Source organism: Anser brachyrhynchus (genome assembly GCF_964034855.1).
Source record: "Anser brachyrhynchus genome assembly, chromosome: 12".
In the NCBI taxonomy this organism is placed as follows: Eukaryota; Metazoa; Chordata; class Aves; order Anseriformes; family Anatidae; genus Anser; species Anser brachyrhynchus.
In genome coordinates, this window is record NC_137707.1 from 5694060 (window position 1) to 5707858 (window position 13799).

The 13799-nt window shown below is 40.2% G+C and overlaps 1 protein-coding gene across 9 annotated transcripts in view; it reads left to right on the plus strand.

The window, feature by feature from the left end:
• LOC308176580 (uncharacterized protein) overlaps positions 1–13799 on the plus strand; it is a 378041-nt gene that overhangs the window by 188075 nt on the left and 176167 nt on the right. The window contains exon 5 of one of the 9 annotated variants that reach the window (XM_080552538.1): positions 12778–12914. The exons of 6 other annotated variants lie outside the window; for them this stretch is intronic. In XM_080552538.1, coding sequence (XP_080408664.1) covers positions 12778–12901 — 124 coding nt within the window. In that variant the 3' untranslated portion in view covers positions 12902–12914. Of the gene's footprint in view, positions 1–6215; positions 7061–9204; positions 11825–12777; positions 12915–13799 lie in introns of those variants that run through there. 2 more of the 9 variants (XM_080552543.1, XM_080552542.1) reach the window with 2 other exon arrangements.

Genomic DNA, 13799 nt, shown 5'->3' on the forward strand with positions numbered 1-13799 from the left:
AGTTAGGAACAAAACAAATACACTAAAGAAATAAAATAAGAGTTGCAATGAATTATTGTACTTCACTCTATTGAGCTTCATTTATGAAGACAATTTTGGCATACAGAATTTGGAGTAAAATTTCTCTGGCCACATTTTCAAGCAGAAGCAAGGCAAGTAGTCTTTACAAATAAGTGGTTGGAACAAATTATTTCACTTTCAAGCCAACAGATCAAGGGTAAAAGGAAAGAAGCTTATGATGCTTCCAAGTGAAGATTACATCCTTTTGTATATGGAAACTAAAATATTAGCTAATTCAGTCTTTAAGACAGAGCCATGCAGCGCTCTGGGGCCGGGCCTGTGTACCACCAGAGGCTGCAACGTGTCATGGGCAAATCTGCAGAGCATCCCCGCGATCTAGCTCCTGTGACTTGTTGGTGCAGCACTGTCTTAGAATAAAAGTGCACAATGAAATGATGAAGAGCATAATGAGCATCTTCTGGATGTTTCCATGTTCTTTGTCTTTCTATTATCAGCTGCAACCAAACTTCACGTGGCTATTTTTAGCGTGGAGGTCACACGTGTCCTCAGTGCTCTCTGGCAAGCCCACACAGCAAGGTTTGCCAACGGCTAAGCTGGATTTCCTAGAAGAAACAAGTCATTTAAAAGTCGGTAGCTGAGACGGGAAAGCAACTGCTGGGCCCCGACTGCTCCGTTTCTTGCCATAACCAGTAGGCAGTGCTCCTACTGCTAATGGAAGCAAGAGGTTCACAAACAAACAGCAAATTATATCATATTCTGAAGAGGTTCTTAGGAATATACCAATTTAATGCTTTTTTTTGAGCAAACAAAAAAGTCCTATGGCATATGCATCTGCCATTTTGAGCATTAATCTTGAGGTCAGGATATGCCTGTTGGGTATTTTCCTCTTAATGAAGTAACTTGCTGCAGAGGTGCCATAATATCCTAGCAATCTGCATGTTCTCTGGCCAAAGTACTTAAAGTTTTAGCTCCTTCTTGAATATGTTGGTTGGAAACATGCCGTTTTTAGAAGCTAGATATCTTTTATTGGATTTGATGGGAAATATAAATTGGGTTTGGAAAAGGGCTAACCGTTCAAGCCCTCGATTCTCCCTATTAAGATTTTCCTTGCAACTTGGCCTCTTTTAAACTCCCATCTCGTGCATACTCTTTTCTAATCTGATACCTCAGCGTACATATCTAAACATGATCAGTGACAGTTTTAGCTGCGGGGTGAGACTTTCTGTGACAAGGGCAGTGAGCTCTGATTTGAGACCATTCATTGCAAGTGACTTCAGCTGTCTCTTCAAGTGACATCCAGCTACTTGAGGAATGAGGGATGACGAAAGTTCTTTGGACAGAAAACTTTCACTGACAAGAAGGTGACAGGTCCTTGCACAGCTGGTCTCTGATATGCCTTGGAAGAGGCCTACATAGTTACTAATTTAAGTTTAGCGGTGGCTGCAAGCATGGAGCAGACAAGTTCTTGTAGATTTGTAACTCATCTGCAGGAATGACAGGAGTTGGAGCTACACTTACGGTGCTTGCGTTGTTGTATAACATTTCCAATAGCCCATGTTTATTTAAAGAGCTAAGTAAACGGAACTGCAAGCTATTCTCATTCTCATTAATGCTTCTTAATATGTAGCTGAACATGGTGTATTCTCTTAATTTGTTCATTTATTTAAAGTGGATACTGACCTTTTTTTAATGGTCTGTCAAGTTGTAGTAATGGTATCCTCAGTCTTCAGGCTGTCTATTCCGTCTTTTTTTTTTTCCTGTCCTAATTTTCCCCAATGTCTCCTATCAGTTTTTCAGCTCTAGTGGTGTTAGCAAGAATGAGAACTCTACTGCGTGGGATGTGGGTGGCTGCTGTTTTAAGGGGACATCTTGCCTCACGCAGAACAAGTGTGTGCAACTCCTAAATCACCGTGCGATGTGCCCACCATTGCTCCTGTTGGCAAAAAAAAATCGAGAGATCCTTGTAAACTAGGAGGAGGGTGGTGTGGCCTGAACGTGCACAGGTGAGCTCTTTCCACAGCACTTGGCTAAGTGCCTGCCAATGCATGGGAGCTGTGGCTTTGTCATTTGTGTTTGCTGGCATCCAGTTAGCAACACGGGAGTGTTGATCCCAGCTCTGCCATCAGCCACTTTTTGGCCTCTGTCATATAGTATGTCATGTAAGTAACTGCTGATTGCTTTTGTGTCTGCGTATATGCAGTAAAGGTTTAAATGTTGAAAATTTCCACTGTGAGGAATCCTCACCTGAGAAGGAAGTGTTTACTCTCCAAATGTCAGGTAGCTCTTGGAATAAAGCATGAAGGAAACCTAAAAAATAATAATAAAAATTGTGGCCCTTGAGGTCCAGACACAAGGTGACTTATTGCTGGCATTTGAATAACAATGCTGTTGTGGCAGACCTGATGGCAGAGGCTCCTCCCTTCCTGCCATCGCTCAGGACTGCTCTTCCCACTGCCTTCTCTGCTGGCTTTTTGCGTGGTTGGGCTGTGTCCCCAGCAGTGACTTTATATTATTTTCGAAGTATCTCATTTCACAGCTGTGATTTAGAGCACGGCCACAGAAATGGTCGAAGAGGCCCAGCTGCTAGGACGGTCACCTCCAGTGCGTGTGGTGCAGAGGGGTGAGCCTGCCAAGCGCATCAGCCCAGCCGCTGACAGGAGAGCAACGCTCAAGCCCTGTTGGGATGGACTATTAAAGGCAAGATAGGCGAAGTGAGACTAATTGTTGCAAAGGGAGTAACGGAGACCGCAGCAACCCCAACGCTGGGTGGCCTTAAGCTGAGCTCCAGGGAAAGCGTGGCCATTTACACCCCTCGGAAATTTGTCCTCTTCTGTGCATGGGAATGTTATGTCATACCGTCAATGGAGTTTCAGCTCTCCTGTAATGTCCTTACTTCTCGTATCGGAGACTTTGCCTGGTTTACATTTAAGATTACAGAAATGTAATCTGTTTCTCAGCAGTTGTGTTTCAGCCTACAGCTGGTGTAAGTCAGCAGAGCTCAATTGCCCGCACAGGAGTCATAGCATTTGCAGCCGCTGAGGCTTGGCCCTCAGCAAATAAACACCAGTGTATTATTGCACAGATTCGACCTCGTTTGTTTGTTTTTTTCCATCTCCTTGACACATCGTTGTGCAAATTGTCACTGAAACAAGGGAGTAGGAGAGGAGATGATTAAATATTACATAAGGGTAATAAGGTGTGAGTAAAAATATTTCTGTGGCTTAACATGTATGTGTTTTTTGGAAATTTCTTTGCTAGCTGGAAAATGTGAGCTCTGTGTAATGCCAAATAAACAGTTTGCTGTAGATATTCAAAAGGACCAAGTGCACCTCTTACAGATACTTTGTTGACAGTTAAAAAATGACATATCTATTATTCATGTCGAGCAGGCTGACAGGAGGAATGTTGCCCTAACTTTCGCTTGGTAAGTCAGGAAAGTGGAAAGCACTGTAGCTTGTAACGGCAATCCTGTTTGTTTACAGGATCCTTGTCTTTTCTGTAGGCTGATTTGTAATATGTCTGAGCTGAAGCTTGGTAGGCCTTGGCACTACAGTGACAAAACTTCCTTTGATTTCAGCAGGACTGTAATTTGGCTTCGGGTATGCATGTTTGACTAAGGTCACAGAAACCTGGTGCAGACAATGTTTTTTGTTTGATTTTTTTTTTTTTTGGAAGCCACTATCTGTAAAGGAGTGATGCTTGGCTCTCTGACAGCAAACCTTTGATTTTTAATGACTCATCTGCATGAGCTGATAAAGCATTTAATGTTGTGAGGCCCTTTCCTGAAGGGTTGGCTTAACAGACTGTTGCATCAGAGATGTGTATGTACAAAAAACCAATGTTTGCAAGTGACTGAGGCTCTTCTTGGTGTAGCTGGTATGCTGTTTTTTTTTTTTTTTAATTTCATGAGAACTATGTGTACATACAGAATAACAGTATATTGTAAGGTGACTGCTTTGTTGATGATTACACATTGCTGACTGTTGAAGTGTGATGTAAGTTTTGTGCAAGAAAGGAAACATGCTTGCTACCTGTAACGTGAAAGCTGTGGCAGACAGCACATCTCCAGCTTACCTAGAAAGCTGACCAAATCAAGGGGCTCTGCCCTTCAGTCATTAAGATCAACGTGGTTTTGGTTTTTTTCCAGTTGCTCTTCTCTCACTTTCAAATGTATGTCCCAGGCCTTCTCTGCTTTTGTATCTGCCCTGCATTTCTAGGATTTTAGTGTGATGTGAGTAATGCAGAATTGCTTGTCAATGAAAATTGTTCAATTCAGCCTTGTGGTGTAGAGGAGGACAATGTGGAAAACAACCCTACAAAGCTCTCATAATAGGGATCTTGTTATCAGCACCAAGATGCCACATCTACTGTCAGAACTGGGTATCACATGTAAGTTCACTGTGAGTAAATGTGGAGGTGTCTGTGCTCTGTCCCCAGTCAGGTGATACTTGTCTTCTGAAATCTTGGGAGTCTGGTGGAGGGAGCCAGGTGGAGGTGTGCCTAAAAGTGGGTGCTCATCACAGAGATGATGAACCTGCATGTGCCTCAGGGATCAGAATCTGTCCTTGGACTTAGTGCTGACTAGGTACATTTGAAAATAAAATAAATTGAAACAACTTAGTGCAACTAACGAACTTTGCGTTAACTTCTCTTCTGCCGTTTGCTCCCAAGCACTGCCCTGAAGCAGTGGCAACACCTCTGTGCGGTGCTGCGCGGCGAGGCGCTGACTTCGTGCTGGCTTTGTGGCACGTTGCGTGCCCTCACCACAGAGGCCAGGAGCCTCTTGCACGACGCCTCCCCAGCTGCCCTTGCCGTGCCTCTCATACCTCGTAAAAGCAGGTGTGTTCTGCACCCACAGCATTCCTGTGTCTCTTCAGGGGATAAAGGCAGATGCAGAGCCAAAGGGAAATATCCCTATAAAATGCTCGTTATATTTATTGCACTCTTTCTCAGGATGGACTCGTCAGGGCCTCAGGCAGGTTGCGTGTTGCAGTTGGGTTCACTGTTCTCATTTGGATTCCCATAGGCTCCGAGGACAGACCTAAGAGGCAAGGTGAGGAACAGGGAGCCATTTGGTTGGTTCGGACCATCTGATATTTTCACATTGTACATCCACAAAGGCTGACCCAGGGCCTCCAGTGGGCTGGCTGCCCTGTAGCAGCGAGACAAGGGTTGCTTCAGCATCACACGAAGAAGTGAGCATGGAGAAGTGTAGTTAGTATTGCCCACGTCTACATCACTCGGCAGAGCAGCGTGGCTCTGCAAGGAGTCTTGTGCAGGACAAGGGGAGCAGCATAACTTAGCCCACGTGGCAGGACCCTTAGGAAGGGATTGCGTCTTGTTCAGACCGGGTATTGTGTCTGGCAATGGCTAAAAGTCACAGGTTGGCCCAACATCTTTCATCACTGCATGACTTTTGTTGTGTGGAAGTAGAAGTGCCTAAGGCCTCGTATTTACCTGCTTCTGGTTTCTCAAGAACCTAAGTATAGATTTATCTGTATAACAAAATTAATTTTGTTCAAGAGAGAATTTGAAACAGAATGCAGAAATGATTCTGGAATAGGGCAAGTAAAATAGTTACTTAAATCATCTCCGTGTCCTCTGATAAATAGATCAGGAAGCTGGACAAATTACTGAATAACCTGTCCAGTGGTGTTCGCAGTGTTGTTTTCACCTGAGCCTGAGGAATGTGAGGCTGAATTTCAGCTGACTATATTGCATTCCTCTCTAGAGCCAGAAATAGGATTTTAGCTGTTAGAAATTGATTAATGAAGGTATTGTTATTTAGACCAGACCCTCAGGCTTAAATTTTAGCATAAATGACCAAACCAAGCCGTTTGTTAGAAGGCACAGCTTTAAAAACCATTTGTCTAGTTCAGAAGCAGAAAATATGACTTTTCATTGTTTCAGGTCTTTTATTGTCTACCTTGCTGCCCAAAATGACCGTGCCCAATTCCTTTTTTTTTTTTTTCCCTGCACTGAACCTGTGTGGCATCGTATTAACATGGCACATGAAGATCCCGAGGTGAAAATAAATCTAGAAAGATAAATATCAAACTTTGAGATGCTGTTCCGTGTAACTGAATGTTTATCTGAACTTCACGCACAACATCCACTTAGATAATTTGCCCACAAGGCAAGTTTGTTTTGTTTTTCACAATGTTCTGCTACTTGAGATTATTTATTCACTGCAGCAGAGCAATGGACTAGCCTGATTTGTTAAGCAAGCACTGTGAGGATAGATAATGCTGGATTATCTTTCGTGGAAAACTGGAGTGAGAAGCAATGAACTGTCACCCAGTGCATCATGTTCCAGGATGGGCTAGAAAAACTGGTACGGGTGCAACTGTGGAGGTAAGAGGAGAGTCCTCTCCTGTGGAAATGTCTTTTCCTGCTGATCCCTTCTGTTTGGCCTGTAATAACCTTACACCAATATTGGAAAAAAAAAAAATATATATATATCTTTTTATAAAGAAAGAGAAAAGAATCGAGAAGAAATCAATGTCAGTAGTTAACTGCTTGAATGTATGTTTAATTAGCCAAAGTAAAATGAGGTATTTGTTCCACCAATAAGCACAAAAACCTTATTTTAGGCTTAACTCAAATTTTATAGTTAGTGCTGTCTTAGACATTCCTTTGCATTTAAGAGTCATTCTTGCATTAATGTGTTTGACAGGGGAAGTTGAGCTAATGTGCTGCATTAATTGTAGAGCATCTTGCAAGGCGTTGTCACAGGAGTTCTGTTCCTTTAAACCTTTGTGTATGTGAAGTTAAACTGCTCACTAAAAATTTAGCAAACTTAAACTGCAGCCAAAAAAAACATCTGCTTTGGACATGACTTACTTTATTTTCTAGCAGGAGGGCTCCATATATCAGTGCCTTGCCTTGTCTAATTTCATTAATGTGATCTTGTGTCCATCCTGTGGCAGTTTAATAGACATTATTTGTGGCCTCCATCAAATAAAGCATTGACCATAAATCCAACTTCACGTAAATGAAGATATAAATGTCAATCTGCATTACTGTATAATATTTATTATTTTAATTAAATGAAACTGATTGTGACATTTATTAGATCACAAGTTCCTTGTTAATGGCAATGGATAGCAAAAAAATGTTTATTTTAGAATAGAAAAAAAATCTGCTTGTTTTAGGTAATTTTTCTCTTAATATTATTGCTTTAGGTTAGCAGATTTTGGGATCTCTGAGGAACATAATGTCTGTGCTTCTTTCTGGGACACAATCTAGTTAGTGATGCCAAACATGACACGCACAGCAGAAATATCAAGGAACAAATGTATTAGGAAGGTGAACACACTGTTTTTGTTAGTCACTTCATAATACAAGTATTTACATTTAACTGAGCCAATTTTTTTCTACTTCAGATTGGATAACTCCTGCTATTTAAAGTCAGATATTCTATGTTTATGATAGTAGTATTTAAACTTTTTTCAACATGAGGATAATACAGACTAACTTAAACGATGTCATTTCCAAAGTATTGTGAAAAATACAGAAAATCTGTAATTTTAAAACTCTGAAGTCCAATCCTGTGTAATTTAGTCCCAAAGATAGAAATCCATTACAAATTACAGACTGTTCGTATTTATTCTTCTTTGGTTGTTTTGTTGTGCTTTTAATGTACAAAAAGCATAATTCATAGTATTTGCACTGGGTATAGGAAAGGAATTTGAATAAAATTTGAGGGTCTTGAAGCTGGCAAAATTCCTTTATCTGGCAAATCTCACATGTCAGTAAGAAGTGTAAGAATGAGGGCTTGATATCTGGTACGTTTCTTTGCTTGCAGAGAGTCAGATTTTATCGAAACTGAATTTACAACAGCCTATTTAGTGGAAGAACAGCCTTTCTATGTCAAAGATAGGTCATCAGCATCTTACCAAATAGGCTGTATTCAAAAAAGAATCCAGATGATGAAGATGTTAAATTTTATTCGGGAAACAAAATAACTGAGTTATAGCCTTATCATTTTCTATCAGAAAATATTGATCCTGATCCCGTTAGTGATGCAGTCAGTGGCAAAACTTCGGCTAACTTATTTGGAAGTGTGGAAGCTTCAGAAACCAAGATTTAAAAAAAAAATAATCCTCTTTTATAAGCATTTCATTTACATCTATGTTTTTCACAATTATTCCTTGAAAATGAATGGAAATATTCACACTGTCTTTAAAAGAAAACTTACTTGGATCTTTAAACATCTGAGACACTATTTTCAGGGTAATTTCACAATGTTTTCTGCAGATCCTGGGTATCTTTCACAATGAGGCTAAAGTAATTTTAAGCAGGAAAGCACAACATTGTCTAAATTTCAGATCGCTTTTAAGTAAAAATGTTTTTGGCATATTTGTAACACAGCTGGACATGAGGTCCCTGTCTGTATCAAACACTATTGCTCGGCTCTAACTTAATTCCATTAAAGAGGAGAAAATTCTGGTCCTGGAGATTATCCTTTTGGTCAGTATTAACCAGGTATGTTCATAACAGTCTTTAAGTAATTACTAGGTGTTCTCTATTCCGGCTAAATGTCCAGTGGTATATGTCATGACATAGAACAAAAAGATTTAGGAAAAGTAAAGCTGAGAAAAACTGGTACAAAGCTGAAACTGGAATCAGAGTAAAAGACAACATTTACAGTTTCAGGTGTTGCTGTCTTGCATTTATTTTTTTTTTCTTCAGTGAAATCATTTAGGAAAAGGAAAAACTTTTCCAAAATCTAAAACCAAATGAAGTGAAGCCAAGAATACTTCTGAAATTGAGTTGTACTTTTAAATTAGGAGTTTTATGCCGGTATATTTTTTTTCAGCAAGTGCTTAAATTTTTTTTTCACAAGTTGGTTTGCAGTCCTGTAGATACATAACTATGTAACACTCGTGTATTCCTCTTGAATTTACTGTGATGCATTTTTTTCCTAGATTTCCTCCGTGCTTATAAAAATGATCTGTGCTTGTATAGATTTATAGTATTTTCTTTAAGCCTTTCTAGTAGCTAAAATGGATAGATCTTGGACCCGTGTTAACAATTCCTCTGTGTTGCACTGAGGAGGTGAAAACATTCTTCTTTCTTTTCACAGTTGTAAAGAAATTGAGAATTAGCATTGTCAAGATAACCACCGACTTTGTGCTCTGCTTATTGCTTCTTTCAAACTTGGTTTTACGTTCTCTGTAGCTCAGAAGACCGAGAGAGATTTGTACATACAGACGCTGTGTGAGAAATCATTTCATCTCCAAATGCTGATCCTGGCGATGAACGTTGATGTTCAGCACCTGCTGCAATGCCTCACCTGAATATTGCAACACCATAGCCCGGTCCTTTGCTCCAAAGCCCTGCTAGCTGCCAGGCCAAGGTCACTGCTCGTGTGCTGGCACATCAGATGCTTTTTAACGTAGTTGTTCGGTCCTCTTGTAATCCTGTAATGCAGTCAAACCAAATTCACCTCCAGAGACGTACTTTTGATACTCAGTCATGTTTGTTAGACAAGATCTTTTTTTTTTTTTTGTCATCATGTACAACACTAAATTGTTAAATGTTCTCACAAGCTGTCTTTGATTACGTTTCTGTTCTTTTCGTGTGTCAATACTGCAGTGATTTCCTGAAACTATCCTAACCATCTTTAGTTTCAAGTCCATTTCAGTGTCAACTTAGGTTGTGTAGCTCTCTGCTACCAAAATGATTTTGAAGGATTCTGTAAACACTTTGCGCTTTATTCCAGAAATTGAGAGGGGTCCATTCCGTAAGTCTTATCAGTCTTCAGTCATTCTAGTTTCTTGATTCCTTGTTCTAACATGATTTTCATTTCCTTCTGTGTTTCTTCTTCCCCTGGGAAATTAATCTGAGTTCTGACATGTGTTCCCCATCTTCTTTGTTGAATCTGTGAGGCAAAGAATTGATGTTGTTCTTAGTAGGGGCTATGCCTTCTGTCAATAAACTACACTTTCTGCGGCTTAAAGGCATTGTCTTTTCTACTATTGGTTCTTGCTTGTGTACCTAAAAATAACCAAACCCTGCCTTCAAATAAAAACAAACAAACCCTTCAAATAAAAGATTTTTTTTTCTTGTGCTCTCTTCAGTCTTCTCTGGATGTCCCACTTCCCTGCTGTGGCCTGATCCATCCCACCTCCTTCCAAGTGCTGATTGAGCCTCTGATTACACTTGCATCTTTTCTTCTGTGCAAAGTGTGAAGGAATCTGGTCTTCTAGGTTCATTTTCTGAAGTGTCACTGGTTTCTTCAGTTACTTTGGGCAAGTCACTTAATCTCACTTTAGTGCAGTTTATCCACTATAAAGTAAGTCTAATAATCCTTGCCCGCTTTGCTGAGCCCCGAATCTTGTTTGCCTTCTTTACATGTGCAGTCCTGAGGGTATTATAAAGCTTCAATTATTAATGTTTGGAAAGTGCTTTGAGATCTTTGGATGGAAATCCCTGTATAATCATATTTAGCACTTAGCAATTCACAGCACAGTATAGACGCTACGTAATCCTCAGGATACTCCTGTGAGACAGAATTACCTGTCAATACAATTATTATCCTCACTTTACTGGATGGGGAGGCAGAAGGATTAGGACCTAATCCAGCTTCTCTTCAAATATATATGGGAGTTCTTCTCTTGACTTCAGCAGGAGCTGGAAGAAGTCTTCTCTGATGCATCAAGTTTTGGGCTGCCTGGGATTCCAGTCCACACTCAACCTCATGCACCCTCCTTCCTCTCCGTAGTTTAGTATTTCCTAGTCGTGTTACCTAGACTTTTTTACGCGATTCATTTTTGATCTTCCTCTTTACAGTTCTGTTCTAGTTACCTTTTATGTTCTTTTCTCTTTTATATTTCCTGTACCTTTTGAAGTCCCAGTGGCTTTACTTTCTGATGCCGCATGTAACCCTGGGAAATATATCATCCATGGAATTTTCCACATCACCTTTTCAATTCTTTTCCTTCACTGATTTATCCAGTTCAGTTCTTTCCCTCTTCGTAACATCTTTATTTTTCTGCTGGATATGTTACTGCAAACTGCTGTCTTTGGAACACTGCTTCTATAGTTTACCTTATCAAATTCCTGCTCAAGAAAAACCTTAGAATAGTTTTCTTGTGAATGTTGTACAAAGTGCCTTACCGTGGTTATAATAATTTCAATACTGTGATTATGCTATGATGCCCTTTATTTCTCCCAGTTATTTTAGTCTGTTCCAATATTAGACAAAGTAGACCAGCCGCACGCTGTGGACACTCAGGATCCACAGTCTTCCCCTTAAAATGCTAACCAAAGCAGTGCTATAAAAAGACTGCAGGAACAAGTCTTTAAAATCCGAATAAAAATTATTTTAAGAAGGGCCTTATGTGAAGGAGAATTTGGATGACAGACCACCGTAAGTTCATTCTTCTTCACAGAAACAACTTGAGTACTGAAACTTGTTTGTCAAAGAAAAAAAACAGTCTTGCTGAGTTGTTGCATAATGCAAAGATGTAACAAGAAATTCCTCCTTAATATGAGATGCTGACTACACTCTTTCAGGACCAGCAAAATGAATAAAATCTGTGTAAAAATAATGAAACCAAGCAATTACCTTTTTGTCACACCAACTGCACTTCTCTGCATGGTGGCCCACTTTGTTCACGGGACCATTTTGGAGTATACCATTGACCAAAGTAAATAAAGTTACCATCTGTACCCAACCATGTCTGAAGACACAGGTACTTTTGAGTAAAGAGAACATCGGTGGAGCCCTTGGAAGAGCATTCGTGGCTGGGGCTGGGCCACAGCTGCTTTTGGCCATTCGCCTTTCTTCAGCTGAGCTTTGGAAGACCTTCCACATCCCCTCTGTGCAGCGCTGGGAAAGGCATTTGGACAGAAGCCAGGATATATTCATTGCCATGGGCTCTTAGTGGCCAGTATAATACCTCTGGGAAAGGCAATGTTAAGCTAATTAAAAGCTAGCATTAATAGCACCATATTTCTAGCAGTTTCTTTGCTTGAAACAGCTATTATTGAGCATTAGAAGTAAAATCAGCTCTATAAAAGTAAACAGTTTTGTAGTAATGTGACTATGACCTATAAAGTGACAATCTGACATTAATTTTTAAGGATCATATATTCACATATGCTGTCATTGTAGAGCAAGTAACATGACTGGAAGGAGGCCTATGCATTTGGAGAATGCATTTACAGTTTAACATGCTGTTACAAATGTAAGGAGGCTCCCTCTCTCTCCCTCTAATTTTTTTCACCAGCTTGACAGTTTTTCAAACATATTCACTGTCAGCCCTAACAACCTGTCAACAACTGCCATTATGTGAAAATTGCAAAGACTTGCTTGAGCACTGTGAAAACTGACAGACATGCCACAAGGATAAGTTCCTCAGAAACAGAGGGCTAAAACTTTTGAAAGGTGCTCCAGCCCTTCCAAGGCAAAATGAACAGTCAGATATCAGGGAAAAAAACCCATACACTTGTCACATCTGATATCTATTTCTTTTCCCCTCAAATTGAGGTGTATGTGAAAGAATAAAACATAGATTAGGACAAACTGTGCAACTTACTAGAGTTTGTGCAATTTTCCTCACTGTCAAGCATATATGCAAGAAAGGCCAAGTTTATTCCGGGTGTAAATCCAGCGTCTGTGTAGCTTCTACAAATCCCGGGGAACAAAGGGAAAATTCACTGTTGTAGAAAAGCTTCTACAAATGGAATGTTCTTTTTTCTGTGTCTTATTGTAATTGATTTTATTTCTATTAAAATGCTTGCTAGAATGTCAGGCTCGGAACTGATCCTGCAATGTGCTGAGCACCTTTTGGGGCTGGTTGTCTTATTCCATACCCACGTGTTACACAGCTGTAATTCCACTGACACCCATGAATTTACCAGCTTCTGAAACCGGTGTAAAGGCGAGCATCTATCTCTCCCATTGAAATGAAATGGTCTGATCAGGTTTGTGGAGGAAGAATGTATGAGGATGAGCTTTGATCCTATGCTAATAACACTGCGTAGCCAGTGAGATCACTGGGAACTCTGCTCTCTGAAAATTTTATGGAAAAGTGGCATCTGAACTCCAGTTGAGCCCGTTAATAGCACTGGGAGATGTTCAGGAGGGCAGAGCAGCCAGGAGATTTCTTTAGCTCTGAAAATTTTCGGCTCTCAGTTATCGTTTCATTGTAGGTGTTGTTCTGAATTGAAGATGCTGCCTCCTGGTGCGCATACCCCTCCTCTGATTGCTAGACCCGATGGACTCTCAAGTCATATCCCTGTTACATCTCCTTCTCATTTGAAGCCCCATGTGACTTTAGTAGAAGGCTGTGAACTGAACTTAATTAGAAAATTCATGTACAGTTAGCTTTGAAATGTGCCCCGTGGTGCCGAGCTGCTGGAAGAGTTTTAAATCCTAAACATTCTCCATTTTTGTCATTTACCACCAGTCCCGTGGGAACGTATCTGTGCCTTGATTTATGCATCGATTCTCCCGGGATTTCTGAACATAAGCCCGTGTGCAGGGAAGAGATTTGAATATGCCTATTTCTGTTGTTTTAGTATTAAAAAAATAAATGCGGTGACGTTGAATTTTCTTTTGTTGAATGCATATGAAATGGGGCATGCATGAGTCTAAAGGAAATTGGAGGCATGAGTCTTCTATACTGGATATGAGATTGCAGCTAATTATGAAAAAGTGGAAATACTTTTTGGTTTTACATTATAAGAACATTGTAATGAAGTAAAGAAATGCTTACTGTGTAGTATATAAGCTATGAGTTACACACGTTTGAGGTCTAGCTAGA